Consider the following 25,977-nt stretch of genomic DNA (forward strand, 5'->3'; position numbering starts at 1 on the left):
ATCACTGCTATTTGCCCAAAGTATTTCAGATAGCAATGTTAACTGACTTTTTACTCCATTAAACATTGAGTGGAGCTGCTCAAGTACTGGGGTCAGTTACATTTGCTCCTCTGGTCTTCTTATCGGTTGTATTAAGTAGTTAAAAGGCCATCAGGGAGCCAGGGAGGGAGGTGGCTTAAGTCTGGTAGCCTATAGGATAAGGAGATTCTGAGAGCAACAAGAAGGCCTGCAGTACCCTGCTGCCTGTGCTGCTTCTGATTGTCATGACCGTGACATAGTGGGGACTCACATTTCACATGCACATTATCCTGGAAAAGAATGAATCTGCCTCTCAGAATAGGCACCTTGCCTCAAACTCACTTCTTTCACAAAGCAGACTGAAAGGAAGATTTTCATTATTAGAAACAGGCTAGTTTTAAAAAGGGAAAGGACAAATGATGTCCCTGAATAGCATGGGAAAAACTCATAGTAGGATTATAGGTTAGGTAACTACACCTTAAGGAACAGCATGGACATCTGTACCTGGCTGCTGTAAATATTACGGGGACAGGGCAGCACCCTCCTTCTCCATAATTTACCCATTTTGGGGACTGGTACCAATTCAGAATGAAATCATGACACAATTTTCATGTGCCCAAGAGATGAGGCCAGCCACAAGAGCTGACATTGTGGCTCTGAAACAGAAAGAGAGGCTGTCAGAGAGCAGGCCCACCACCCTCGGATGGGCCAGGGTGGCCAAGAAACAGCCAAGTTAGTTGTATTTAAAGTCAAATGGAAGTAAAGAAAAGAGGTCAACATGAGTTATTTCTTGTTGGCATGGCTGTAGGTGTTTTAAAAAATCCTGCACTTGCATTTTTCAAACAAAAAAGTTATTATTATTATTATTATTTTAAAGATTTCTTTTTTAGTTGTAGAGGAATACAATACCTTTATGTTTTTATGCGGTGCTGAGGATAGAACCCAGTGCCTCACACATACTAGGCAAGCTTCCTACCACTACAAACCAGCCCCAAAATACAAGTTATTTTTAGTTTTTTTCTTTTATTATTATTATCAAAAGACCCTGTCACTTGTTTCACCAGTGCTTGACTCAGGGCTGTGTCTGAGATACAAGGGGAGCTATCTCTTCCATCTCTGCTACACAGTGGCTCTGTGGCTGGGAGCCTGGCCTCTTCATTCAAGCCAAATCCCATTTTTACTTTTAGCTCCCTTGCTCCTATACTTCTTATTTATTATTTATTTATTTATTTATTTATAGTTTTCGGTGGACACACATCTTTATTTTATTTTTACTTGGTGCTGAGGATCAAACCCAGCGGCCCGCGCATGCCAGGTGAGCGCACTACCACTTGAGCCACATCCCCAGCTCCTCCTTATACTTCTTATTCTGAAAAACTTCAATCCTACAGAGATGTTGAAAGAGAAAGAAAATGAATAGCTGAATACCTATCACTTAGATTTCCCCAATGTTAACATTTTACAGCATGTTTCATAGGCATGTGTGCATGTATCTAATCTTTATATTATATGCATACACACCTTTTTTGTTTTTGTTGGTACCTGGAGTTGAATCAGGGGTGCTTTACCATTGAGCTGCATCCTCAGCTCTTTTCTGTTTTTTTTTTTTTTTTTTTTTGGTACCAGGGATTGAACTCAGGGGCACTTGACCACTGAGCCACATCCTCAGTCCTATTTTGTATTTTATTTAGAGACAGGGTCTCACTGAGTTGCTTAGCACCTTGCTTTTGCTAAGGTTGGCTTTGAACTTGTGATCCTCCTGCCTCAGCCTTCTGAGCTGCTGGGATTACAGGTGTATGCCACAATATACAGCTATAATCTTTTCTTTTTCTGAATTATTTGTAGATACCATAAACTTTCACATTGAAAAATATTAGCATGTACTTCCTCCTAAGAACAGAAACATTTTCCTACATGATTACAGTACCTCTGTCACTTGCAAGAAACTTTATGTTGATTGGATGGTACATTTATACATACTACACCATTCATGATCAAATGTCTTTAACTTTTTTAAAAAATATTTATTTTTTAGCTTTAGATGGATACAATATATTTATTTCATTTTTATGTGGTGCTGAGGATTGAACCCAGTGCCTCACATGAGCTAGGTGAGCACTCTACCACTTGAGCCACAACTCCAGCCCTCTTTAACCGTTTTAAAAGCATCCTTTATAGCTGTTTCTGTCCTGCCTTAGCCTCCATGTCTTGAAAACATGGCGTTCTGCTTTCACTTGGTTCACCTCCACGTCATGGCAGGAGCTGGGTTAGCAGCCTTGTAGGCCCTGCCTTATCTTCCACATTCCCTATGTGATCTCTAGTGAATGGCCCTGTCCCTATAGAGTATGCCTGGTAATGTGAGGTCTCCATAGTCCTGTGGTTCTAGGAATCTATAATGGGGTCCTTGACTCGCTCACAAGAATAGGGAAATGAATTTCTTTGTTTCTGGTGCCTGTGAGGCCCTAGGAAAGTCTGTCGTCAATGGGAGGTGGAACTGAGATAACAGCCTTGGCATAGCCTAATGTGGGAAGACTGCTAATCAGCATACTGTCAACATGCTTCATTAATTTGTGGAGAAGCAGTGGAGAAACTTGACCATAATAGCAATCACAGCTGTATGGTTTTTTTTAAAAAACTTTATTTTATTTATTTATTTTTTATGTGGTGCTAAGGATCAAACCCAAGACCTTGCATGTATGAGGTAATCGCTCTATCGCTGAGCCATAACCCCAGCCCCACAGCTGTATGTTTTTGACCAACATGACATGAACTATCTGAACATCTGCACGGTCACCATGGAGGTTAAGAGAAACATTCTCCTTTCTTCACAGACCTTAAAAATCCCAAGACAGAACTGGGTTTTGGCTCAGTGGTAGAGTGGTAGAGTGCTTGCCTAGCATGTGTGAGGCACTGAATTTGCTCCTCAGCACCACATAAAAATAAATACATAAAATAAAGGTATTGTGTCCATCTACAACTGGAAAAAAAAAAAAAGAATTCCAAGACATCCCCAATGTATTTAGAGACCTACATGCAAATCCAGAAGCAACCCTCAGTTCAGAACCAACAGTCCTGCCTGGGAGATTCAGCAGAGGGTACTCAGGATGCACATAAATTGAACCCCCAAGGGAAAACATACAAGACTGCTAGGCCTTAACTCACTGCTGGCCTGGTAGTGACATATGAGACCTAACTCTGTAGATAGGTGAAGCAGGAGGAGACAACAGTCATTTTAGGTTCCTCTAGGATAATACAGAAAGAGCTGATGCAGCCTTAGAGACAAACACATCAAGAATGAGATGGGAAGTAAGCTGACTATCTTTCTCCAGTTTTCTAAGTTATTATTATTATTATTTTGGTACTGGAGATTGAACTCAGCCACTGAGTCACATCCCCAGCCCTACAGAGACAGGGTCTCATTAAGTTGCTTAGCACTTCTCTTTTGCTGAGGCTGGCTTTGAACTCATAATCCTCCTGTCTTAGCTTCCCAAGCTCCTGGAATTATAGGCATGTGCAACAACTTTGGGCTTGACAAGTTATTATTAATATTATTTATTATTTCTTGGTACTTGGGGTTGAGCCTAAGGTATTTTACCACTGAGTTACATCCCTAACCTTCTTTATTTTTTATTTTGAGACAGGGTCTTACCAAGTTGCTAAGGGCCTAAGTTGCTGAGGCTGGCCTGAAACTTGCAATCCTCCTGCCTTAGACTCCCAAGTTGTTGAGATTATAGGTTGTGCCACTGTGTCTGGCTCAGTTTTCCAAGTAATTAAGAACTGAATCAGGCTGGGAGGAGGAACTTGGAAGCAGGCTTCAGAAGGTATCTTTGTGAACTGGTACACAGAGAGGCACAGAACCACCATGGTCTTCCCTGGGGTGTACTGGCTACCAGTTTAAAGTTTTTGATGAAGAGGGACTCAAGCCAAAGTTCCAAAAGGCCTTGTCAGAAAAGCACATGAAGGCTGGGATTGTAGGTCAGTGGTAGAGTGCTTGCCTTGCATGCATGAAGCACTGGGTTTGATCCTCAGCACCACATAAAAATAAATAAATAAAATACTGTGTCCATCGACAACTAAAAATATATACATAAAAAAGCACATGATATTCTGGGGTATATTTTTATTCAAAAAGGGAGGTAAGGGGCAGCAGGGCTATTACTCCTGGAAAGGTAATGTCTAGCTCTGTCTTAGACAGAGGGCAAGATGTAACTGGGCTCACACAGAGCATCACTGCCCCTGTCTTGCTGCTGAGGCCTTTATGGATCTTAGTTCCCATATAAACACTGTTGTTGTCACATAGATGCCCCACTAGAACTTTCTCTAGTTCTCCCTCCTCCAACTTCACTGTATTGAGACAAAGCTATAAGAATCTTAGAAAACAAAACAAAACAAACAACAACAACAATAACAAAAAAAAACCTAAATGAACACCAGAGGAAGCCAGTGATGAAGGGACTTTGTATACAGAGAACTTTGCTTCTTAGGAGACCTGAGTGGCCATACTTCCTAAGTTCTGGAGCAGCAAGAGAGCCCATGTCAGACCTGACACATACCCAAGTCAGTTTCTTAGATCAGTTCTTAAACAGGAAAACAAACAAACAAACAAAACCCTCCTCTAATTAACAAATCTACCAAGCAGGCAGGATGATGAGGCCCACTCCGGAGTAAGCAACCTGGTCCCACCTCCTGTTCCACTGCCTGGTGCTCTATCCCAGCCTCTATGACCCTGGAGTGTGAGCAACCCTTGTCCCCTTGCCTGGATCCTGACAGATACTGCCTGCATGGATTGCTGAGGAGAGAAAGAAGACAGTGCCAGGCTGTTTCCTAAAGGCAACATAAAGGTTTCCATGTGGAATATCTCCAGCTTCCTTCACAGGAACTGAATGAGGGAACTCTTGCCAGGAAAGCAAATACCTCTCTCCCCTTTAAAAGGCCTGAGGGAAGACTTTTGTGGCTCTTCTTCTGACCCTGGTCTGGGATCAGCATTCCACTATCTGCCTGCTGGAATCATAGAAATGCACTCACTCTCCACCCTGGTTTTAGATCGGCTTTCCCTGTTTTCTACCTTACCAGAGGCCGAGACTCGCCAGCCTGCCAAAGTCCCTCCAGTGAGTGGACCCACCCACCTCTCTCCTGGACTTCTGGGAGGACCTCTCAAGGATGTCATCACTGGAGAGGTCTGAGTCCTCCGAGAAACTCAGCTGGCGCCGGAGCTGCAGCTCTGTGAGGTAAAAAGAGGCAGAGTGAGGACAGTGACAACACTGACTTCCACGCTCATTTGAGCAGATCAGCTGGAGGTTTGGTTTCAAGTTTAAGTGATTTTCCTCTTACATTGGGGTGTCATGAGCTTGGGCTCTGATGCTTATTACTTCAGGGGCAGAGCCACTTGGAAGAGCTGACAACTCTGGACACCTGTCTGGGACCACCAGGCAAAAGTGCCCTCTGCCCCACTCAAAAGCAGGGCCATTTTTGGGGTAATGTGACTTTAGGAAGGGTACCAACTTCCAAAGACTACCCTATCTAATTTCAAGCTGATTTTAGAGTTATTTTATGAGGCAGGAAAATGCTCAGGGCACTCATGGTTCAGTTCCCGTCTCTCTTAAGAACCTTTGGGGGCTGGGGATGTGGCTCAAGCGGTAGCGCGCTTGCCTGGCATGCGTGCGACCCGGGTTCGATCCTCAGCACCACATACCAACAAAGATGTTGTGTCCGCCGAGAACTAAAAATAAATATTAAAAATTCTCTCTCTCTCTCTTTCCTCTCTCACTCTCTCTTAAAAAAAAAAAAAAAAAAGAAGAACCTTTGGGCCATCAGCATGTGAAAGTGGATCTTTTGAGAACAACAAAATGACCCAAGAATGTACCCCTTACACTCTGTCCTATGAAGATCTCTCTGCTGCTGATGTACCTGCTCTTACAATAGGAGACATCCTGTGCTTGCCAGAGTCCACAGTAGCTCTGCTGGATGGGGTGCTGGAGGAGGACTTCTCGTCGCCCTTTTTCTTCTTGTCCTTCTTGTACCCAGAAAAGACTGACTTCCACAAGGACTTGGGTTTGGTGGCTGCTTCCTCTGGAAGGCGTGAGCTGGGTTTCTCTGTGGGTCGGCCCTCCCCTTTGGACTTCTTCTCTTTCTTGTTTCTGTGGGGGGAGAAGAGGGATGACCTCTTCTTGCTCTTCCCACTGGAGCCCTCAGAAGAGGTGACAGAACCATCTGGGCCCCCTGAGTCTGATGGAGGGGAGAGGACCTCCTCACTAGTGGCTTCATGCTTCAGAGTGGGCTCCTCAGAGCCTTTGAGACCTGGGGGTTTGGAGGACTCTGTCAAAAGTTGTTTGCTCTGGGAGGGTGCTGAGGAAGCCTTGCGGGACCTGGAGGCCCCAGCTGCCATCTCCATCTCCTGCATCCTACTCAGCTGCTTGGCCATGGCGTCTCTCAGTGCCTGGCTCTTCACAGACTTCTCCCGGGCTCGCATGCGTTCCTCAGCCAGCTCCTTAGCTTCAGGAGAGACCAAGGGCAGTCCCCTCTTCTGCAGCTGGGCACTACCCTCCAGAGAAGGCAGCCGTCCATTCTCTTTGGCCAGGGGTGGGTGGAGGGCCTTCTCTGGGCGGGTCCAGCAGGAAGGGGGTGTGAAGAACTTTTCCTGCAGACTTGAGTCCTCAGTTTTGTCATCATAGGTGTCCTCCACATCATCAGCAAAGGGGATTTCATCCACACTCTCTACAAATGACTTCCGCACTTCCTCCCTGGGGGGTTGGGCAGGCTCTCGTGGGGGCCTCATAAATGTGGCAGGTGGAGGAGGTGGGATAATGGAGGATTTTGGCTCAGTTTCTTTATGCTCAAATATCTGATAGGGCTTTCTCTGGAGGGTGGCGGGCTCCTCATCTGGGGGTGGGGGTGGTGGTGGGCTTGAAGGTGGGGTGAGCATGGTGGAGTCTGAGGTGTTGAAGCTCTGGCTGCCCAAGGTCTTCATGTTTGAGGAGCTCCCATGAAGGCCCAGGCCAGAGCTGCTGGACAGATCCCTCCGCTCTTCATGGGAGCTTCTCAGCTCTCTGTCAGATGGAGATTTGGGAGTCAGCAGGGAAGGCTGCTCACCATCTGACTTTGGCAAGCCCAGCCTTTTAGGAACAGATGGAGGTTTCAGAAGATGAAGTCCTTCATCCTGAGGGGACTTCTCAACTGAAAAGGATTTTAGGGATACTGGCTTGAAGGCAGGTGAGGGGAAGCTGGGCTCAGGCCCCTTCTTTCGCTCTACAGGTGTGAGTCCCAGACTGCGGCGGATCTCAGCGCTTTTCATCCAAAACTCCTCCACCAGGTCACTCCGTTTCAGGGCTTCATCCACAGCAAGAGGGCTGTCCAGTCTGTTCTTGGGATCAGCTTGGCTCTTCACAGGTAAGGGGACCAGAGGGGTAGAAGCTTTGGCTGGAACAGGCTGGAAGCGTATGGGGGACTCAGTGGGGGATGGGATGGTGGCCTCTGAGGAAGGCTGAGGCTGGGAGCAAATAGGGAGCTGGGTGGAAGGGGATGCAGCAGGGGCCACCTGAGCCACAAACTGTGAGCTCACAGGTGAGGTAGGTGTCCTTGGTTCTGGCAGAGATACAGGCTGCGACCGGATGGGAGGGGGTGCAGTCTTCTGATCCGGGGGAGCTTCAGCTTTGGGCTTCTCTTTGGGGAGCAGAGGGTCAGGGAAAAAGCGTTCCTCAGGGGATTTCATCTTGGTGGCAACAGAGGCAAGTGGGGTTTGGGGTCCCTACAGAAAGGCAAGACAGAAGCTGCTTAGAAGTGAACGTTTTCATGGTCAACAACATTCTTTATGGAATTTTCCTCTCAAAGGGCCTGTGTATGTTGAAATAAATTTCTCTCTCTATCATTTTATCTATGATTCAAATGGCTCCAGGAAAAACTTCCTCATTTTCTGCTCTATTTGTCAAATTTTTAGAACCCCTCTTAGTTTGAATAGTCTGAGCTTTCAGGGTTTGGTTCATCTCAAACACACCCTACTTTCTCTGTCCACTGAAATGAACAATGGCAGAAAAACACTAATGAATTTGGCTCTCACCCCAACTAGCAGTTCCCAAAGCTCCAAGATCCCTGACATGCCATCACAGGGACCAGCACTGTAAGATTTAAAATAATTACTATGTGCAGATGTTTTATAATCACATTGCCTTTCCCAGGAAGCTTAAAGATGCACACAGAGTCTATTATAGCCCTATCTCAGCATCTCAGTAAAATAAAGCTCTTGTTTCACAGAAAAAAATCACTAAATCACTAGTGGAACATACTTCTAATTGGGTGGGAGGCAGAGTAGTGCTGAGGCAGGAAAATTCAAAGTTCAAGGATAGCCTTAGTAAATTAGTGAGACTCTATTTCCAAATAAAATAATAATAATACAAAAGTCTGGGGATGTTGTTCAGTAGAGAAGTGCTTGTCTAGCATGTGTCAGGCCTTGGGTTCCACCCTCAGTACAGTGAAGAAAAAAAAAAAAAAAAGAAAATCACTGAATGATGCCATGCTGCCATAATCCAAAAACCTAGGTCTAGTGTCTTGGCCTACCACCCTGATCTTTCCTCCAGGCAGTATTTAAATAGTTATACATTTATTTTAACATAAAGAAAAATATATCTATTATAATAAACCCATGATCCTATAAATATGACTTTAATTTAAAAACAAATTTGTCCATACATCAAGAAGACTGAGTTAGAATCCCAAGCCCACTCCTATTATATAATCAACAGCCCCACTTAACACAAGGAGTGAAAAATATGTAATTTTCCTCAGAATGGGGGGTAGTAGTTTACTTCACCTCTACTTCTTGAGGGGCTCACACCATGGGCCCAAAGACAGGAGTTCCATCAGTCCCTTGTCCCTCACAGTGAGCCCCCAATACTTACCTCTGCTATGTGGCTGGGTGCTGGGGTAGAAAGAATGGCTTGTTCCTGAGGGGATTGGATGGGGCTGGAGACTTGAGAAGGACCTGACAAGAAGGGACACAGGATTTAAAAGAGGAAACCATCCCACCAGCCCCACTCACACTGAGAGGGCCCCCAGGAAGTTGTGTGGAGGGCATCATACTACATCCAGTGGACTGCTGAGGCCGGGAGAGCAGAGGTTTAGCTGAACCAAGGCATGCTGTGTCCCTGGGTCTGTACTCAGGCTGGTCTAAAAAAAACACATCTTAGGAGTGAGAGGACTCCTGGAATTCACTTCCCCAAGAACTAGTAACCCTTTGTGTGTACAATCTGGGTCCCAAGCTTTGAGATGGACCTTCTACCTTTTCATGATCCCAAACAACACAAGGAAAGGAACTGCTGGTTGAAGTCATTTGCAGGGCAGATAGGAAGAGCAGGAGGAAGAGTGGAGCCCTGGGCCAACTAAAGGCCCTGACTCTGTGCCACCCAGCCTGCCCTGTGGCTTCTGTAGGCATTCTGGAAGCTGCTGTCTCCTGCTGGTAGCAGTAGACCTACCTCTTTCTTGTTGCACTGGTAAGGCAGATGGCTTTTCCTCCTCATTTTCTATTACCCTCAGCTCTAACTCTGCTTCTACTTCAGGATGGCGTCGCAAGTGAAGCTCCATTTCAGCATCTGATGGGATGTCATCAGACCAATGCTGATCTAGTGGAGGGAGGAAGGGACACAAATTGGCACAGATCGTGAGCCAGGCCACACTCCTTTTCTATCTCTTACTCTCATGGCCCAGTGGTTGGATGGACACATGTGCACAGTTGTGCAAGGCCTGGATTGTGATGGTGAGCCCTGTCTATTACTCAGCAACAGACCCTGCCTTCTGAGAATGCTTCCAAGAGACTCAGCCAAAGCACTCTCCTGAAGCAAGGTACACTGCCCTCTGTAGTGTGGGGTCTCATTGAAGCCTGTGGTGCTCCACTTACTTTTAAAAATAGCACCATGACATATGAAAGCATGACAGGAAGAAAAGCTTGGGTTACACCTGCAGAAAAGCGGGCCTTGCTTCCTGGACTTATCTTTCTTGTTATTTCACCAGTTCCCAGCCCAGACCATAGACTACATCTATAATCCCTCATGATCTTAACCTCAACTTTTATTCTCATTTCTGTCCAACCTAGTCCCTGTTCCTTTTTGCCCAATGAGACAACAATTCTTAAAATTATTTAAAATGTCCCTGTCTCTCAATGCCAAAGGGCATCTAATGGATTAAAGGCCCTGAACAGTCTGAAATTTGCTCAGCTCTCAACCATAACTCAATTCACACAGGCTACACAGGAGATTGGCTTCTGGGTGGGTGAAACAAAACGAGTGTAAGTCACTGATGGAACAGAGAATCACCCAGGGAGCCAAACAGTTGACTCCCTTGAGCTTTTGCTTTAAAGTAGATGTTTCTTGAACATTCTTAAGTTCTAACCACTCAGGTCATTCCCCCTATGGGGAACAGGTTGTGTCCATAGTGGAGAGGGAGGCTGGGGCCCCATACCATCATCCAGCTCAGCACCAGTGTCCCCAGGGTCCCCATCCTCTGCTGCCTCCCCTTCTATCTCTGCTGGCTCCGAGTCCACATCTTCCTCCAGGTCATTCTCATCCAATGGGGCTGTAAGGCAGAGGTATTCCAGGAAAAGAAGAAAAGAAAAGACAGAAAAAGGATGTCTATGCAGGAGAAAGACGGGTTACTGGAGAAGAGAGAAATCCACTTGGATGGACGTGGGGAGTGCTCTAAAAGCAGTGTGGGTACTGAGGAGGGCCCAGGCCATTTTTCAATGTGAGTAGGGTCAAGTGGAAGGAGAAGAACAGCTGAAGGCCTGGCCAGGTTCCCTCTTTCCCACAGACTGTTTGCTTTAACAGTCTCAAGTCCAAGATGGTCAGAGGTAAAATGTTACTGCCTAGGCCCAACAGGCACCCAAATCAAGCTCCAGCAGTAACACTAGCTTCCAGCTATCAGTGCTTAAGTTTAGATACTTTCCTAACTACCTCTGAAGTCAGGGGTCATTTAAATCTCACAATGATACAATCTGAGGGATTGTTTCTTCCCTCTACCTTTGAGGGAGAGGATTCCACCCTTCCCACTGGTAGAAGCTGCAGCTTTTCTTGTGATAACTTAGAGAGAAATACTTCGTTAAAGAACAAGGGAGAAGAACTGAGGAGATATGTAAAGTTCCTTTTTTGGAGTCAAGAGTAGCCCTTTGGTGCTACAAAATGAAGCAAGGCACTCAATCACTTCATTTCTCCTAAGGAACCAGCCCCTAAACACACACACCACGCATCCCAACTCTGCATACTAAGAATCTGCACCTGCATGAACAGTGGATTCTAAGAGCAGTGAGGAAAGCAACAAGTACTGTCTCAAGGATTCTGAGACAGTCCCCTGAGACTGATAGCACCCATCTGCCAGGGGTCCTCAGGGCTCCTTCTAGGGTTGCAAGCACAACCACCCTTCAGTCATTCCCCAAGGGGTTAATTTCAAGAAACAAAGTTATGCTTCGATTTGCATATAAGCCTGAGTCCAACCTGCCTGGCCCCCCTCAGCCCCTCCAGGCCCAAGGTAGGGGAAGGAGTAGAGGAACTGGTTGTGGCACAGCTGGAGTAAATTCCTTAAATAAAAATTAAATAAATAGGGTAAATCCTCCCCACTTTTTTTTTTAATAGGGAAAAGAATACACAAAATTAATTACATGCCTAAGGTATGGGAGTGCTAAACTCAGGTAAATTTCTTAAAAAAGCTGAATTGAAAATGAGAGAGGATAGAACACATAATAGCCATATGCCTAAAATGAAGTTTTCTTCTTTACAGACCAAACTAGTTACTGCAGTCTAGTGATAGGATGTTAAGAAGCAATGTGCTGAAACAGTTTGAGCAGCCCTTTGAAACTGCTGATAATGTAGCAATTACATGAGTTTTATTCCTTAATAATTCTTTAAATTGAGCTGGATGCAGTGGTATATGCCTGTAATCCCAGTGACTTGCGAGGGTAAGATAGGAGAAACACAAATTCAAGGCCAGCCTCAGCAACTTAGCCAGGCTCTATGCAACTTAGTGAGGCTCTGACTCAAAATAAAAATCTAAAAGGACTGGGGATGTAGTTCAGTGGTGAAGTGTTCCTGGATGAAGTCTGCAGTATAGGGAAAAAAAAATCCCTTAAGCTGTGTACTTATTTTTTATGCATAACTTTTAAGATAGTGGTTCAAATTTAATTTTTGTTGAAAGAGGTTTAGAATGGAGCACACAGGCATTCCAGGGATGGTGGATACTGTCCAGAGTAAGTTCTAGGCTGGTGAACTGTGAATGCCAAGCCCTTCCCTCTGAGACACCAGAGCAACCAGCAAGCTGGCAATGCCAAGGTACTCTCTCCTGGGATGATAACATTTTCTAGGGAAAAACTATTCAGTTGCTTCTATAGGTCTGAGCAATCACATTGCTTTTGGCCACCGATGGAAGATAGTTCCCCAAACACCAGGGAATGGGATTTACGAGGCACAAACAAAAGCCTATCTACAAGCACCCATGTCCTCTAGGCCCCTTCTCAAATTGAGCTTTATATTTGGAAAGTCTGCTCATCATGGTACTATACCATAGAAAGACCAAACCTACCCCAAATAGATCAGTGGGAACAGAATCTGAGCCTATCTGGTAAGGGGGGGGGGTCTTTTGTGAATAACATTATTTGCTTGAACAAATATGTGAATGCCTAGCATTTAGGTGGTAGAAGAGACACTGGTATACTTTTGCTGGCAAGTAGGCTGGAAGCAAGCACAAAGACCACTCCATAGAACTCCCCAGCTTGCCCCAATTCCCTGGATTGGCCCGTCCCAATCCAGATCCCTTGGTCCTTCATGTGGTTCTCCTACTTGGAGTTTCTACTAAGAAACCTCTACTGTCGAATTAGATGGGTAAGGTTCTATACTTCTTGAAGTACCTTGAAAAGAACAATTATCACATACATCAAAAAATAAACATGGGAGAACTATCAATGCAGCAGTAGCAGATGCTGAAGGAGTCGCAGCCTGAGCAATGAAACTGGCGAATGGAATCTAGGTTAAGATGAAGTGCAGGGTGATAGAAGCGGCCACACAAGTTGATGAGTTACACACTACGAAAGCCAGGAATTGCTGTTTATTTCAGGTGGCAGCTGGGAAGTGCCCCTTCCTCCACCTTATCCCTCTGTCATCTGGATGCACACTAACTAGAAATTCTCAGCAGCTCGTATGTCGAGGGCTGATGGCTCAGGGCCAGCTGAATCAGACACCCGATGGCATTCTTTCTCTTATACACTGGGAAGATTCCTCCTGACATTTATCTATTTTTCCTGCTGTTGGTGAAGACAATAGGCTGGAATGGTAAGAGCCTGGTGGTTAAGATCCATGCGTGTCAGTCCTGCCCATCCTGGATGCAACTGCTAAGGCCATATTCCTCAGACAGCAGGCAATGTTGCCTTCTCTTCTAACAGTGTTGGAAAATACGTGTATGTCTTTGGTTGTTATACGACTAGGCTGGGAATGGAGACAGTACAACATTTGGAGGGCAGAGGCCAAGGATAAACATCCTGCAATGGAAAGAACAGCCTGCCCCGAATTCATGTAGACCCCCTCACTGAGAAATGTTTCCAGAAAAAATTTAGAAAAGACAACTAAGGTTTGCCAATTATCTCATGGCATAAATAGCTGAAAAGACACCTGTAGCTTGGTATGTCCTTCTTGTACCCTCTTCCCTTAGCTGTATAATACCAGTCCTTTGCCCTCCCCTCCTCTCTGATAATTCTTGTAAATGCCTTCTGTCCCTGAGTCTTGACTGTTTCCTTCTCTGATATTTTGGTAGGTTTGTGGAATTTTATTTTGATTCCTCTGTTTTCACACTCAATTACTACCTATTTTTTTACATACTTAAACCTCAGTGCTAAAAAAGGTTCCTTTAGCTTTGGTCATTGTATTCAACCTCTATTAATGCAACAAGTCCTGTCTCCACTAATGTTCTCCTCCAATCTGCCCTGTAGAATGTGGGATGCACTTCTGGTCCATGCAAGGATGGGCTGCCTGAGTGAGGCATGCATGTGCCCCCGCCCACCTCTGGCTCCACCCTCGCATGCACCAGCGACAGGACCAGAGTTCTAGTGTTAAGGCACCAGCAGAGCTGCCTAAAGAGAAAGGTTATGGTGAGTGGGAAAAGATCAAACATCACCGACTACCTCCGGAGACCGTCTCCAGCCAGGCCTGCACTGCTGCACGGCGTATGGAAGGAAGGCCAGGCACTGAATTTAAAACAGACGATAAATACAAAGTTACACAGCAGTAAGCATTCCCAGTGAGGAGAGCTGCGGTCATTCCTAAAGTCCAAAACAGAAAAGAAACTGAGCAGAGAGTGGCCTGTCTGGCATGGATGAGGGTAATGATCCGCCGTTATCCTGAGAGAAAACCCAAGGGAGGCTGCAGGATGCTCCTGGTCGATGCCGTAGGTCAGTCAGGTGCCCTGGTCAGCGGGGGCTCTCACATCAAGTTCAGCATAGCTTCTGGGTATCTAAAGTTCTGCAAAAGCTGTTAACAGAGGCTGGTCTTACCTACAAGGGAAGAGTTGGGGGCTGGAAGGATAAAATAGTGCATTAAAGGCTAAGTTTCACGAGGGCAAGGAAGCATCCCTTTTGTATACCCAGAGCCTTGAAGGGTGTGTGGCCTGTAATAGGCACAAAGAATATGTGAAGCTACATGAGCCAGACAGAGGTGATGACCAAGGGTCCATATTGGAAGATAGGTAGCTGAGAGGAATGATACACAGTCAATGAATCCTTCAACAGAGTCCTTTGTTTTCTGTTATTGATATTCCTTAAAAGAAGCCAGAGGCCAGGTGCAGTAGCATGCACCTGGAGCCCAGCTGCTTGGGTGATTGAGGCAGAAGGATCACTTAAGACCAGGAGTCAGAGACCAGCCTGAGCAACATAGTGAGACCCTGTCTCAAAACAAAGCAAAACAAAACAAAACAAAAACCACTGAATAAGGTACGTTTTCATCTTATTGGGAAACACAGACCAACTCACCTAAAACCTGGAGTTGAAAATAATGCAGTGAATTTAGAAACCTCCCTGATATATCTCTCTTCTTAATTTTACTTCTAAATATGCTTCCCTCTCCTCCTCCTGTCATACACAGTCACACTCAGACACACTCCATGAGGAAAGCACCAGCATGTTCTATAGAGTGGGCAAAGAAGACCCCAGCCGAGAAATATAGGGTACAGGAAGTGAATTCTCATTTTTCCCTAGGTCAAATTCAGTTTATTATTTTTCATTACTGGAGAAAGAGCCTGCAACCTCTTAATCCATAGAGAACTTTACATATCCTCAAATGAGAGTCAAGGACACCTGTCTGGGTTAACAGCAGAAAACGTAATGTTTTGTTGGGTTCTACTTTTGATCAAAATGGGAGGCTTTGGTCTTAGCAGAAAGGTCCTCTACAGCAACAGGAAGGGATGCAGGGATGAAAGCTGCTGATAGCAGCACATGGGATCCTGGGTCTTGAAGCAGTTACCTCTAGAAGTGGAAGATTCAGAGGTTGGGACCATTCTTTCTTCCTCCTCTTTCTCACGAATGTGTGTCCAGTGCACATCAGCCTGGATCGCCAAGGGATCTGCTGGATTTATTATCTGCTGTAGCCTGTGGTTCCCAGCTATTGTGCCAGGTTTAAGGGATGGAGATGACAGGGAGGAGAAAATAAACAGAAAAGGAGGGGATAAAACATCACAGGAAAGGAAACAGAAAGAAGAGTTACAGTATTTGCCAGGAGCAGTTTGAATAGAAAGAAGTAAAAATCAAGAACATGTGCTCACACGCATGTAACTACTAGTCATTCAGTTTGGATTAGTCATTTTGAACTTCATGTGTACTATTAATTTCAGTGAAGAGAACCACACATTCCAACTCCAAATGCAGATTCTGCTGCCTTTTTCATCCTAAATGATTTTTGAGGAATCCAAATGCCAAGGTGGAGAAAAAGCAGATGACAACTGACTTCTGAAGGGCCATTCCTCCAAGAGTGATAAGAACTCAGGTTGATTACCTAGCACAGCATGAGGCCCTCTACGTCACGCCATTCATGCCCCTTCTGTTGATTATACAGCAAAGTGCTTACCACCACTTGCCAAGCTGACCACTTCTGAGACTCCAGTCAAGTGACAACAGAAAGGTGGGATGGGACAGTGCCATTCTGCCACAAGCCAGTCAACTCACATAGGACAAAAATGTACTATGTTTATATTGTATTTTTTTGTTTTCTGTAGTAAGAGCTTCTACTAGAGAGAAAAAAAGCCCCTTCCATAAGAGATCTTCCTCATGCTGCATGCTGGGTCTGCCAGGGTCATAGTTGTTGGGGAGGATGGAGTTAGGGGAGGCAGCAGCTTAGGGAAGAAGCAGAACTCTAGCTTGTGAAGTCCCCAAACTCCAGGAGTTTAGGGGTAGGGAGGAGACCCACACCTCTTTGCGTCCCCCCCCAATCAAAACTATCAAAGCTCCTTTCCTTAAAACTCCATTTGGTATCCTACTGAACCCTCTGGACATGAGACCTGGTTTCTCAGTTAAATGAAGACTCACAGGCAGTCCTTTCAGCTTATTCTTGCTGACAGAGCCTGAGTAATCTGCATGCAGTCCCTGCCTTGTGAGATCCCTATCATTAGGGCTTGCATCATGCTACACAGTGGGGTTAAGATAAAGGAATAGCTAGCAACTTGGAAGGAGGGGATACTACAGAAGGAAGGACGACTATTCAGGCAGCAAGAGCAGGTGCCATCGATCTGAAGGACTCTTCAATTCTTAGCAGGAGCCAGTGTCTATCTGTGAGTATATGTCACCCCTTCCTTCAATAATCTAACTGGACAACCTGGTTTTAGTTTTGTGACAACCTCTGATTTGGATTGGAAGAACCAATAAGATCACCAATGTGGATGCTGACTTATGCTATCAATGTGGGGTATTAGTCCCTCATGGGCTCCCTTACTGGAGCTGCTGGTCTCTATAGACTGAAGGACTATTTGCAAGGCCAGTTTATCTGCCTTTATGGTAGTGGAGGGGGCCGAATTACAGCAACACCTCCAAAGAGCTCAGATTTAGGCCTGGGGAAGATAAGTCAAAAGAAAAGAGGCAGGACCTTTCTTTACCTTCTAAGCAACAAGGGAAGAGAATGAGTCTTCTCCCTGAGTAATGTTCTGCTTCCTATTACCACATGCAGCCTTGGGGATTTATCAACAGCATGAAGCCAGCACTTCTTTCTTTCTCAGAGAAATGTTTAAAGGCACCTGTGGTGGTGGTGACAGAAGAGCTGTGGCCGCATTGTGAGATTTTCTGCATTAGAGAAGAAACTGAATCTTAACTGGATAAGGAGAAATTTCAGAAAAACCCACAGGGATAGAAATGGGGCCATATTCCATTTCTGGAATATGCTATTCTCTACTTTGTCTGGGAAGGCTGGGCCCAGAGATAGGTGCCCAGCTAGATATGTGCAGTGTAGCTCTAAAAAGCACAGATCTTTTCATGTGGGACCTGCTCTTGGAGGCAAATTTTGGATGGCTGCTAGGGAGCCAGGGTAGAAGGTGGGCAGGGGAGCAAAGTGGGTACCTTTACAAGTACCCGTTTCTTCTTCCTTTGACAGATGCTGGAGCCACTGGCCTTGCAGGAGTTCTCTGTCCCAGGGGCAATACTCCCCTTCTACAGCAGGGGGAGCCAGACACCCACAAGCAGCATCAAGAATCCCGCAGGGGGACAAATGGAGAGAAAAGGGAACGGAAAGGAGGAAAAAGAATAGAAAGCAGAGTTATCTTCAGTGACAAGATAGTAGCATCCTGTCACTGCCTACACAGGTGTGGAAGTCCACTGCCCAGAAGACATACTCCAGGCTGGGAATACAAGGTTCCCACCTGGAAATGTCTAGAGTTTGACTGAATATTTTGGTTTGGGTTTCTCTAGCTAAGGCCCCAATTCCCTATAGGTCTGGTCTTAAGTCCAAGCCCAAGAAGTTAGTCTTCATAAGGGGAAAGTGGGCTAAACTCTCCTGAAAATGGAAAAAGCTCTGACTCTAAGCTGTGTTGAAGCTAAAAGTCATTAAGCATAATAATCACACACATATAATGAAGCAAACAAAATACCTTCCCCCTGCACCAACTACCTCCTCTAATTAGGGGAACATGGAGGCAACTCTGGACCAGTTGGCTCCGCAGACATGGCAGAATGAGAGAACTCAGGCTCCAGCCAGGGCCTAGCTCCTTCTCGCACAGACCTACTCAAGGCTCATAAAAAATACTGGGCGGGGAGTATAGGCTGTAAAGCATACTGCCTTGTAAGTCCTGGTCCAGCCTTGGTCTCCACTTTCAGAGGGGTGAGTGCAAGAGGACAGGGAGAGAAACTCCACAGGGAAGTTTCTGAGGAAGTGCCCTGACCCTGACCACTCAAGTCCAGGGTCTCATGATTAAGGTGCTATCCTGTCCCCACCACCTCTTTATAGTTGTCTTAAACTGCACAGGTGTCAGGTCTGGCTTGTGGATCACAGCCCTGTCTGTGAAGGGCTAAAATATTACAGTGTCAGAGGAAATGGCCCCTGGGATGGGCCTACGTAGTGAGCACATCGAATTTCAGAAGAAGCAGAGATAAGTCCTAGCAGAGCAATCATGTACAACTCCACTGTGCCCACATTGTTCAGAATTTAATCTGTTCCTCTGACTCCTGGGGAGAAACTGGGGCTTAGAAATTAGAAGGCCCATGTCCTCCTATCCATTGGTTCTGAGTCCCCAGGACAGAAAGTAAAGACCTCCGCAGGGTGCTACTTCCTTCCTCACCTCCTACAGGACCTCTGTACAGCTAGGGCTGGGAAAGAATGACCCTCTCTTTCTATTCAGCAAGTTCATCATCATCACTTAAGGTTACATAGAGCCAGAGAGAGGGACAAAATTGAAAAAAACCTTGAGTTTAAGAGAATTATTTCAGAACCAACCAGGATTGCAATTAAGATGCTCATCTTAATTGCAATTAAGATGCTCTTTTTCAGGATTTCTGGCCCCACACTGTTATTCTGTTCTTTTATTTATTTATTTTTTTCTGGTGCTGGGGCTTGAACCCAGGACCCTGTGCATGCAAGGCAAGCACTCTACCAATTCTGAGTTATGTCCCTAGCCCCCCACAATGTTATTCTTTTTTTTTTTTTTTTAAGTTCTTGGTGGACATAACATCTTTGTATGTATGTGGTGCTGAGGATCGAACCCGGGCCGCACGCATGTCAGGCAAGCGCACTACCGCTTGAGCCACATCCCCAGCCCCCCACAATGTTATTCTGAGTATCACTGACAGCACCCTGTCTGGTGGGCATCTAGCTCAAAGCAGTCTTCATTACTCAAGATCAGAAATCAAGGATTCCTCTAGGAAGCTAAATTCCCTTGTTTTATTACAATCAATGTCTATAACTGAAACTAAAGGGCTTGGGGGGCGGAAATGAGAAGACAGGAATGAGTAGGTTAATTAGGTCAAAATCCTTAGATTGGCCCATATTTTCTACTTCCAATTAAAAATTTGAATTTGCACCAGGGACATTATTCCCACAGTGGCCTGTCTGCCCGATTTGGTATCCTTCCTCTGCCCCTGTACCTAAGGTCAGGGAGCAACAGAAAGGATTATTTTGAAGCTCTGTGGGAAGTGTCCATGTGACTCCAGCCAATGAAACCTGTCACTCTCATACATGGGACAGATTATTTCAGAGGGACAGGGTCAGGGTTAGGAGAAGAGACTTTTTTCTGACCTTCACTGGACTCCTCCTCCTCTTCGTCATATTCTTCCTCCTCTTCTTCTTCATATTCCTCTTCCTCCTCCTCTTCTCCCTCCCCAGGCTCAAAGCTCTTGGAGGTCTCTAACTCTTCCTCACTCCTCCCTTTCAGAAGAGCGTGGATCCTTACAGCCTCCTTCCAAGGAACACCACCCAGGTCAGAAGTGGGCAGCTGCTCCTCCTCCTCTTCCTCCTCCTCTTCTTCCTCCATTTCCGACTCGGAACTGCTATGAAGATAACCACACAAACCAAGTGAGGGAATGCCAGGAAATTGAGAAGGGAAGATTCAGTGCCACAGTTGGAGGCAATATGTCCCAGCAAAGCACCTGTCAAGTGGGAGGGAGGGAACATAAGAATGGAAAGAGGGTGACAAATAGGGCAGGATGAATTACATCTATAAGTGAACATTTACATGGACCCACACAAGCAAAAAGCCCAGCCTGGTGGGGCACAACAGGCTAGTAAACACCATGACCACTGGGTAAGTGTTCACAGAGGACCTGGAGAACACAGCAGGGGACAGTGGACTTGTTTTGCTATAAACACATAACCCTTGGAATTGAGAGGGAAGAGAAAGTCCTCTTTCACCTTGACCCACAATTTGGTTTGCAGAACTCGGTTCTAACTTGATTCAGGTCAGTCAGGAGCCTTTTGTGAGAACCATAGGGGTGAGGGAGAAAGAGAAGGTGCCCCAAGAGGCTGAAATAAACATAGTGCCTTGTAATCAGTGTGGGGTGTGTGTATGTGCTGGGGCAGGGGCTGGGGGAGGAAGCAGCAGATCCAATTTCATGGTGTTCCTTGAGACCTCACAATGTGCCAATCCCAGAGCTGCATATTGTGGGGAACACAAAGGTAAAGAGGCAGTAAATGCCTTGCCCACTGCACAGCTAAAGCAAAAAAACCATCAGGAGAGGACCCAACCCCCTGCAGTCATCATCATGCCTGACAACCTGCTACATTCTCCACACCTGTATCCTTCACAGAACAAGGCCAGCTCAGCTTGCAACAGAAGCAGTGCTATGTGCAAAACTTATGTGAACCTGACCACTGCCCTTTAGGATGATCCCTCTTTGCCCTGGGGAAGGAAGCAGTATAATAGGCAGGACACGAACAAAATTCCACTCCCCACAGTGGTATGGGCTCAAATGGAGAAGTTTCCAGGCCTGTTTCACAGTCTGATAGTTCCTAAAGAATCTTTTCCAGTAGAGACTTTGCCTGTGGTGAGAAGTGTATCCTTAATTGGATCGAAGAAAATGTGGCTTTCATAATAAAGCACTGGACCAAACTCTGGATGATAGAGCCCCAAGCTCCAGAGGCCTGAGGCATGAAGTGGGTTTAGTTTCAGCTTCCTATTAAGGTGGAGTCCTCTCTCTATCCAGGGAAGACTTTCTCATAGCTCATTTGTGTTTGAGAGTGAGGAAGCCAGTGAACAGACCCAGATGAAGACAATAACGTTCAACATGGATGCTTCCGGTACTATGTGGGGAAGAATCTTATCCAAAGAGAGGTCTAGCCTTGTCCTTGTCCTTGTGAAGTAAATTCTGACCCCCTGGACTGTTCTGATTGAGGTCTTTGGTAGACAGTCTAATATGGGGATCTAGGTTGAGGGCTGGTCACATCCCAAAGTCAGCTGGGGGACAGTCATAGAAGAGAGACCAAAGATGTGATTTCAGGTGGGGGTACTGGGTTACTTGGTATATGCTGACTTAGAGACTGAGATACATGTGAACTATCAACCAGTCATTGCCTATGTAATGGAGTCCAAAAAAAATTCCTAACAGCCAGGCTTGGGTGGTGAATTCTTCGATGGGTACTGACATACATCAACACCAAGAAGCAACGCTCTCCTGATTCTATGAGGTAGAACAACAAAAGCCCCGAATTTCATAGTTTTCTGCAGTCTACCAGATGTACATATTCCCCTGGCTAGTTTCTAAAACTCCATCTTTTCCTTGTAATAAACCACAACTGTGAGTATAATTGCTTTCAGGGAGTTCTGTAAATCCTTCTGGCAAATTATTGAACCTGAGGGTCATCACATCACATCAGAATTTGTGACTGGTGTCAGAAGTGAGGGTGGTCTTGGGCCTCATTCCCTCTTATCTGCCTCCTAACTCCTCACAATGCCACACTGGCTTTGCTACTGTGACCTTCAGTTTATTACTTATGCTCTCTGAGCCATGATTTTCTAATTTGTCAGGATGTCTTGAAATACCTCCCCTCAGGCACATTCTGATGGATCATTGACTTTCATCATGCCTGCATTATACTTTGGGGCTCTAGCTATTCATCTATTTGTTTATTTAGCTATACAATTTTTCAATCATTCATTCATTCAATAAACATTTTTGAGCACCCACTAAAGCTGAGCCAGTGGATATAGAAATAAAAAGCTGTGTCCTTCCAATGAGTCTCACTTTACTCATTCATTCATCCAACTAAAATTTATTGTCTTTTACTTCTTTTTTTTCCTAAGCATCTTAGTTTATTTTAATTTAGGACATTTAAAGAAATAATATAACAGTAAAAATGATGTCACAGTGCAGTTCATGATAACCCAAATTGCAGTTTTTCAAAATTTGTATTTCAGATATACTTAATATCAAACTTTGTATCTAAAAAAATTATAGCTTAAGTTAGGAAAAGTTAGAATGAATATCAGCTAATTGTCTTTTACTTCTAATGTACTTGCTAAACGTGCAGAAACATAAAAGTGATCCAAAAAAGCTCCTTATTCTCAAAGACAGATAAGATGCAAACACATCATGATAAAGTAAGGTAGAATGAGAGTGTGGTGTGACTGAGGGCTGGAAGGTAGAGGTTAAAGTACACAAAAACTTGGCCCATGCCTGTAATCACTGGTACCTGGGAAGCTAGGACAGAAGGGTAGCAAGTCCACAGCAAGCCTTGGTAAATTAGTAAGATCCTGTCTCAAATAGGTTACTGAGGTGTGACCTCAGGGAGTCTGTCCCTGTTCCCTTCCTCTTCTTCTCTAGACTACTTCCTGGCTGCCATTCTCTTCCATCATGACGTTTTTGCCTTGGAGCTAGTCAACCATAGTCCAAATCCTCTGAAACCATCCTCTGAAGCCAAAATAAAAATTTCCTCTTCTGAGTTGTTCTTGTCTCACTGTTGGTCTTAGCAACAAAAAGTTGACTAAATATATTGTTTGCCCCACACCTCTGTTTGTTGGTTTATTTTCTTATTAATATATCATTACACATCTTTCAAAGATAAAATAAGGATAAGGAGGCTTCTATGCTCATCTTAAATCTTTGGTGGGCAGAGGGAAGGCCATGCTGTCCCTTCCTCAAGGCGGAGTGCAACCAGGGACTTGTTTAAGGCTGCCTCAGTAGTTAGTGGACTGGAAGGAACGGTGTTACAGCTTCCTGGGAGAGGGGGCCTTAGTACAGCCTTGTCCTCGCCCCAAGCAGTGTCATGAGGATGGCTGCACTGTGCACAATGCAGGCATTGAATAAATCCCTTGTGATGATGACAATGAGGCCCCACTTATAGCTATTAGTGCCACTCTGGCTGGTTTTACGACAGCTCAATGATCGTGGGAGTGTAGTAAGTGAGGCATGGAGTAGGAAAGAAAGCAAAAAATTCAATCCTTGCCTTTCTTCATAAGTTACATGCTTAGCCCACTTCCAAGAGGTAGAATGCTACTTGTCCCTGGACATCCCAGGGAGGCTAACCAGACTCCCTCTCCATGTAAAGGACAGAGGAAATCTGAAAGGTGCTGCCAACTGCTCCCTTCCATGCCATCATTTTCATAGACTACTACTCAAGGTAGTCTCTGGGGCTGGTCAGGCCCCTGACCTCATGAAAGATTCGCAGTGTAACTACAGCATCTCAAGGCTCATTTTACATTCTCTGGCTGACCCTAACTCCTGAATCTCTCTGGACCTGGGTTGTTGAAACTGGAGGAAAGGAAGGAGAAATACACCCCTTGGACTATAGCCTGGAAAATTTTGCAGTGGAAAGGATTCTTATAGGGGGGAAGCAATACATACAACTAACATCTCCCTCCTTCTGGGAAAAAAGGATTTTAAAAAAAAAGCTATTCTAAGGATACAGCTTCCTGGGAGAAATGTGGCTTGGAAAATCTAGTTATCAAGATAAGCTTTCCCAGGCTGGGATGAAGCTCAGTGGCAAAGTGTCTGCCTTGCATTTGCGCAAAGCCCTGGATTTGACCCCTAGTTCCAAAAAAAAAAAAAAAAAAAAAAAAAGGATAACCTTTCCTTCACAGCAGGTATCCATTTTTTTGTCCTGTAACAATATGGTGTCCTGTGGGTTGCTTAGGGTCTGTCTCTCCACCAGAACCGCCCTCTCTCTCAGAGCAGGGACAGGGCTGCTTTGTTTGCTGGAGTACTTATCACAGGGCTTAGCAGAGTCAAGATGGGCGGAATGCCCAGGGACCACAAGCAGGAAGGTCAAGGCAGGTTTTCCCTAATTTCAGAACTATCAGATATCTTGGGATCCCCCTTGGCAAAGCCTGGTCAAAAGGAGCTGACCCTTTCAGTTAAAAGAATATTCAGAAAAAATTCTCCCTGAGATAATGTATATCCAATTAAGCATCTTCAAGTACCTTCTCTAAGTTTTCCCTTGGGTAGTTTCTCTTTGAGAAATTGAGGGGACTGGCTGGAGGAAACAAAACTGATGAACACATGGACTAGATTGTAAAAGACAAGGTCTGCTCAACTTAAATGAGCTAAGCAAAGGTTTTGCTGTGGTCAGGAAGGAAGATCCAAGGACAATGATAATGGTGAAGGACAGTAATACTGAAGGTCGACTGAGCCCCGAGGATAGCCATGCAGCATGTGGCATTTCTTTGCTAAATTTTTTATTTTGTTTTTTTGCTACACACACTAGGCAAGTGCTCTAGTGCTGAGCCACAACCCCAGTCCCAAGATGGTCTTTTTTTTTTTTTTATCATTGTAAATTTTCTTTCTGTTTTTTTTAAAAAGGCACTTCCTTTGTATTTGCTCACTTAGCTATTCAGCTACTCTAGGGCACAGCTACTATTAGAAAGGTTGAATGTCCCCTAACTCAAAAATTCAAAAGCTAAAACTTGAGCACTTTTCATGATGTTTAAAAAGTTTTGGCTTTTAGAGTTTTAGATTAGAGATGCACAACTGGTAAAGTCTATGCCAATACTCCAAAATAGAAAAACCTGGAAATCTGAAATCCAGTGTTTCAGATGAGGGATACACATCTTGTATTTTTTCCCAGTTTTTCTTTTTGGTACTAAGGATTGAACCCAGGGGTGCTCTATCACTGAGCTACATTGCCATTCTTTTTTATTTTCTATTTTGAGACAGAGTCTTGCTAAGCTGCCCAGGCTGGCCTTGAACTTAATAAGATCCTTCCTCAGCCTCCCAAGTCACTGGAATGACAGGCATGCACCATCACATATGGTTATATTTTCCATATATATATTTGATAGACTTTATTTATTTATATGTGAATTCTGCATGGGGCATCACCTGAGAATCAAACCCAGTGCCTCACACATGCCAGGCAAGTAGGCTATTGCAGAACCCCAGCCCTAGCCCATTTTCCCCATTTTTTAAAAATGGGAAACTGCAGCCTAAGGAGTTTGGTGTGAAGAGGATTCAGGATTCCCAGCAGCCTCCACACACCACGTTGTGCACTCTTTGGTGGTTCTTCAAGAACCCAAGAATGCTTTGGTATTAGCAGCTGTCAGGGTGGCAACCCCAGGAAATGGATCATGATCCTGTTCTCTGGTGGCCTGCATTTTCCTTGAAAAGGCAAGGATGGGAACTAAGGGAGGCTCCATTGTGCATGAGGCAGAATTCTGCATGGGGCATCACCTGAAGCTACAGGGTGGTTTTCAGAAACAGGTATCACAATTTTTACTCTTTAAGTTGAGCTTCTCCTAATGAGAGACTGCAATACGCTCTCTGGCTCAATCACACTCCTAGCTCCCACTCACCCTGACAACTGTGTTAACACAGTAAAGCATCAGAAGCAGATGTCTAGAGAAGATGTACATTGCCCAGTGATCTTCACATGGTGGAAATCTAATGTGTGCTCGACCTAGCATCCTGCTCAGCAGTAGCTCATGTTACTATCTGTGCTGGAAAAGAATATGTATGTGTGTGTGTGTGTGTGTGTGTGTATATATATATATATATATATATATATATATATATATAGAGAGAGAGAGAGAGAGAGAGAGAGAGAG

At 45.0% G+C, this 25,977-nt stretch overlaps 1 protein-coding gene across 11 annotated transcripts in view; it reads right to left on the reverse strand.

The window, feature by feature from the left end:
- Mical3 (microtubule associated monooxygenase, calponin and LIM domain containing 3) overlaps window positions 1-25,977 on the reverse strand; it is a 198,040-nt gene that overhangs the window by 24,439 nt on the left and 147,624 nt on the right. For 4 of the 11 annotated variants that reach the window (XM_077798619.1, XM_077798621.1, XM_077798618.1 and 1 more), the window contains 9 exons: window positions 19,743-19,993; window positions 17,576-17,665; window positions 15,498-15,635; window positions 14,162-14,227; window positions 10,465-10,578; window positions 9,483-9,629; window positions 8,910-8,992; window positions 5,926-7,762; window positions 5,145-5,239 (listed from right to left, as the gene is read on the reverse strand). In XM_077798619.1, the coding sequence (XP_077654745.1) occupies window positions 5,145-5,239; window positions 5,926-7,762; window positions 8,910-8,992; window positions 9,483-9,629; window positions 10,465-10,578; window positions 14,162-14,227; window positions 15,498-15,635; window positions 17,576-17,665; window positions 19,743-19,993 (2,821 nt within the window). The remainder of the gene's footprint in view (window positions 1-5,144; window positions 5,240-5,925; window positions 7,763-8,909; window positions 8,993-9,482; window positions 9,630-10,464; window positions 10,579-14,161; window positions 14,228-15,497; window positions 15,636-17,575; window positions 17,666-19,742; window positions 19,994-25,977) is intronic. The other 7 variants (XM_077798616.1, XM_026413863.2, XM_077798620.1 and 4 more) reach the window with 7 other exon arrangements.

Source organism: Urocitellus parryii, chromosome 5 (assembly GCF_045843805.1).
Source record: "Urocitellus parryii isolate mUroPar1 chromosome 5, mUroPar1.hap1, whole genome shotgun sequence".
Taxonomy (NCBI): Eukaryota; Metazoa; Chordata; class Mammalia; order Rodentia; family Sciuridae; genus Urocitellus; species Urocitellus parryii.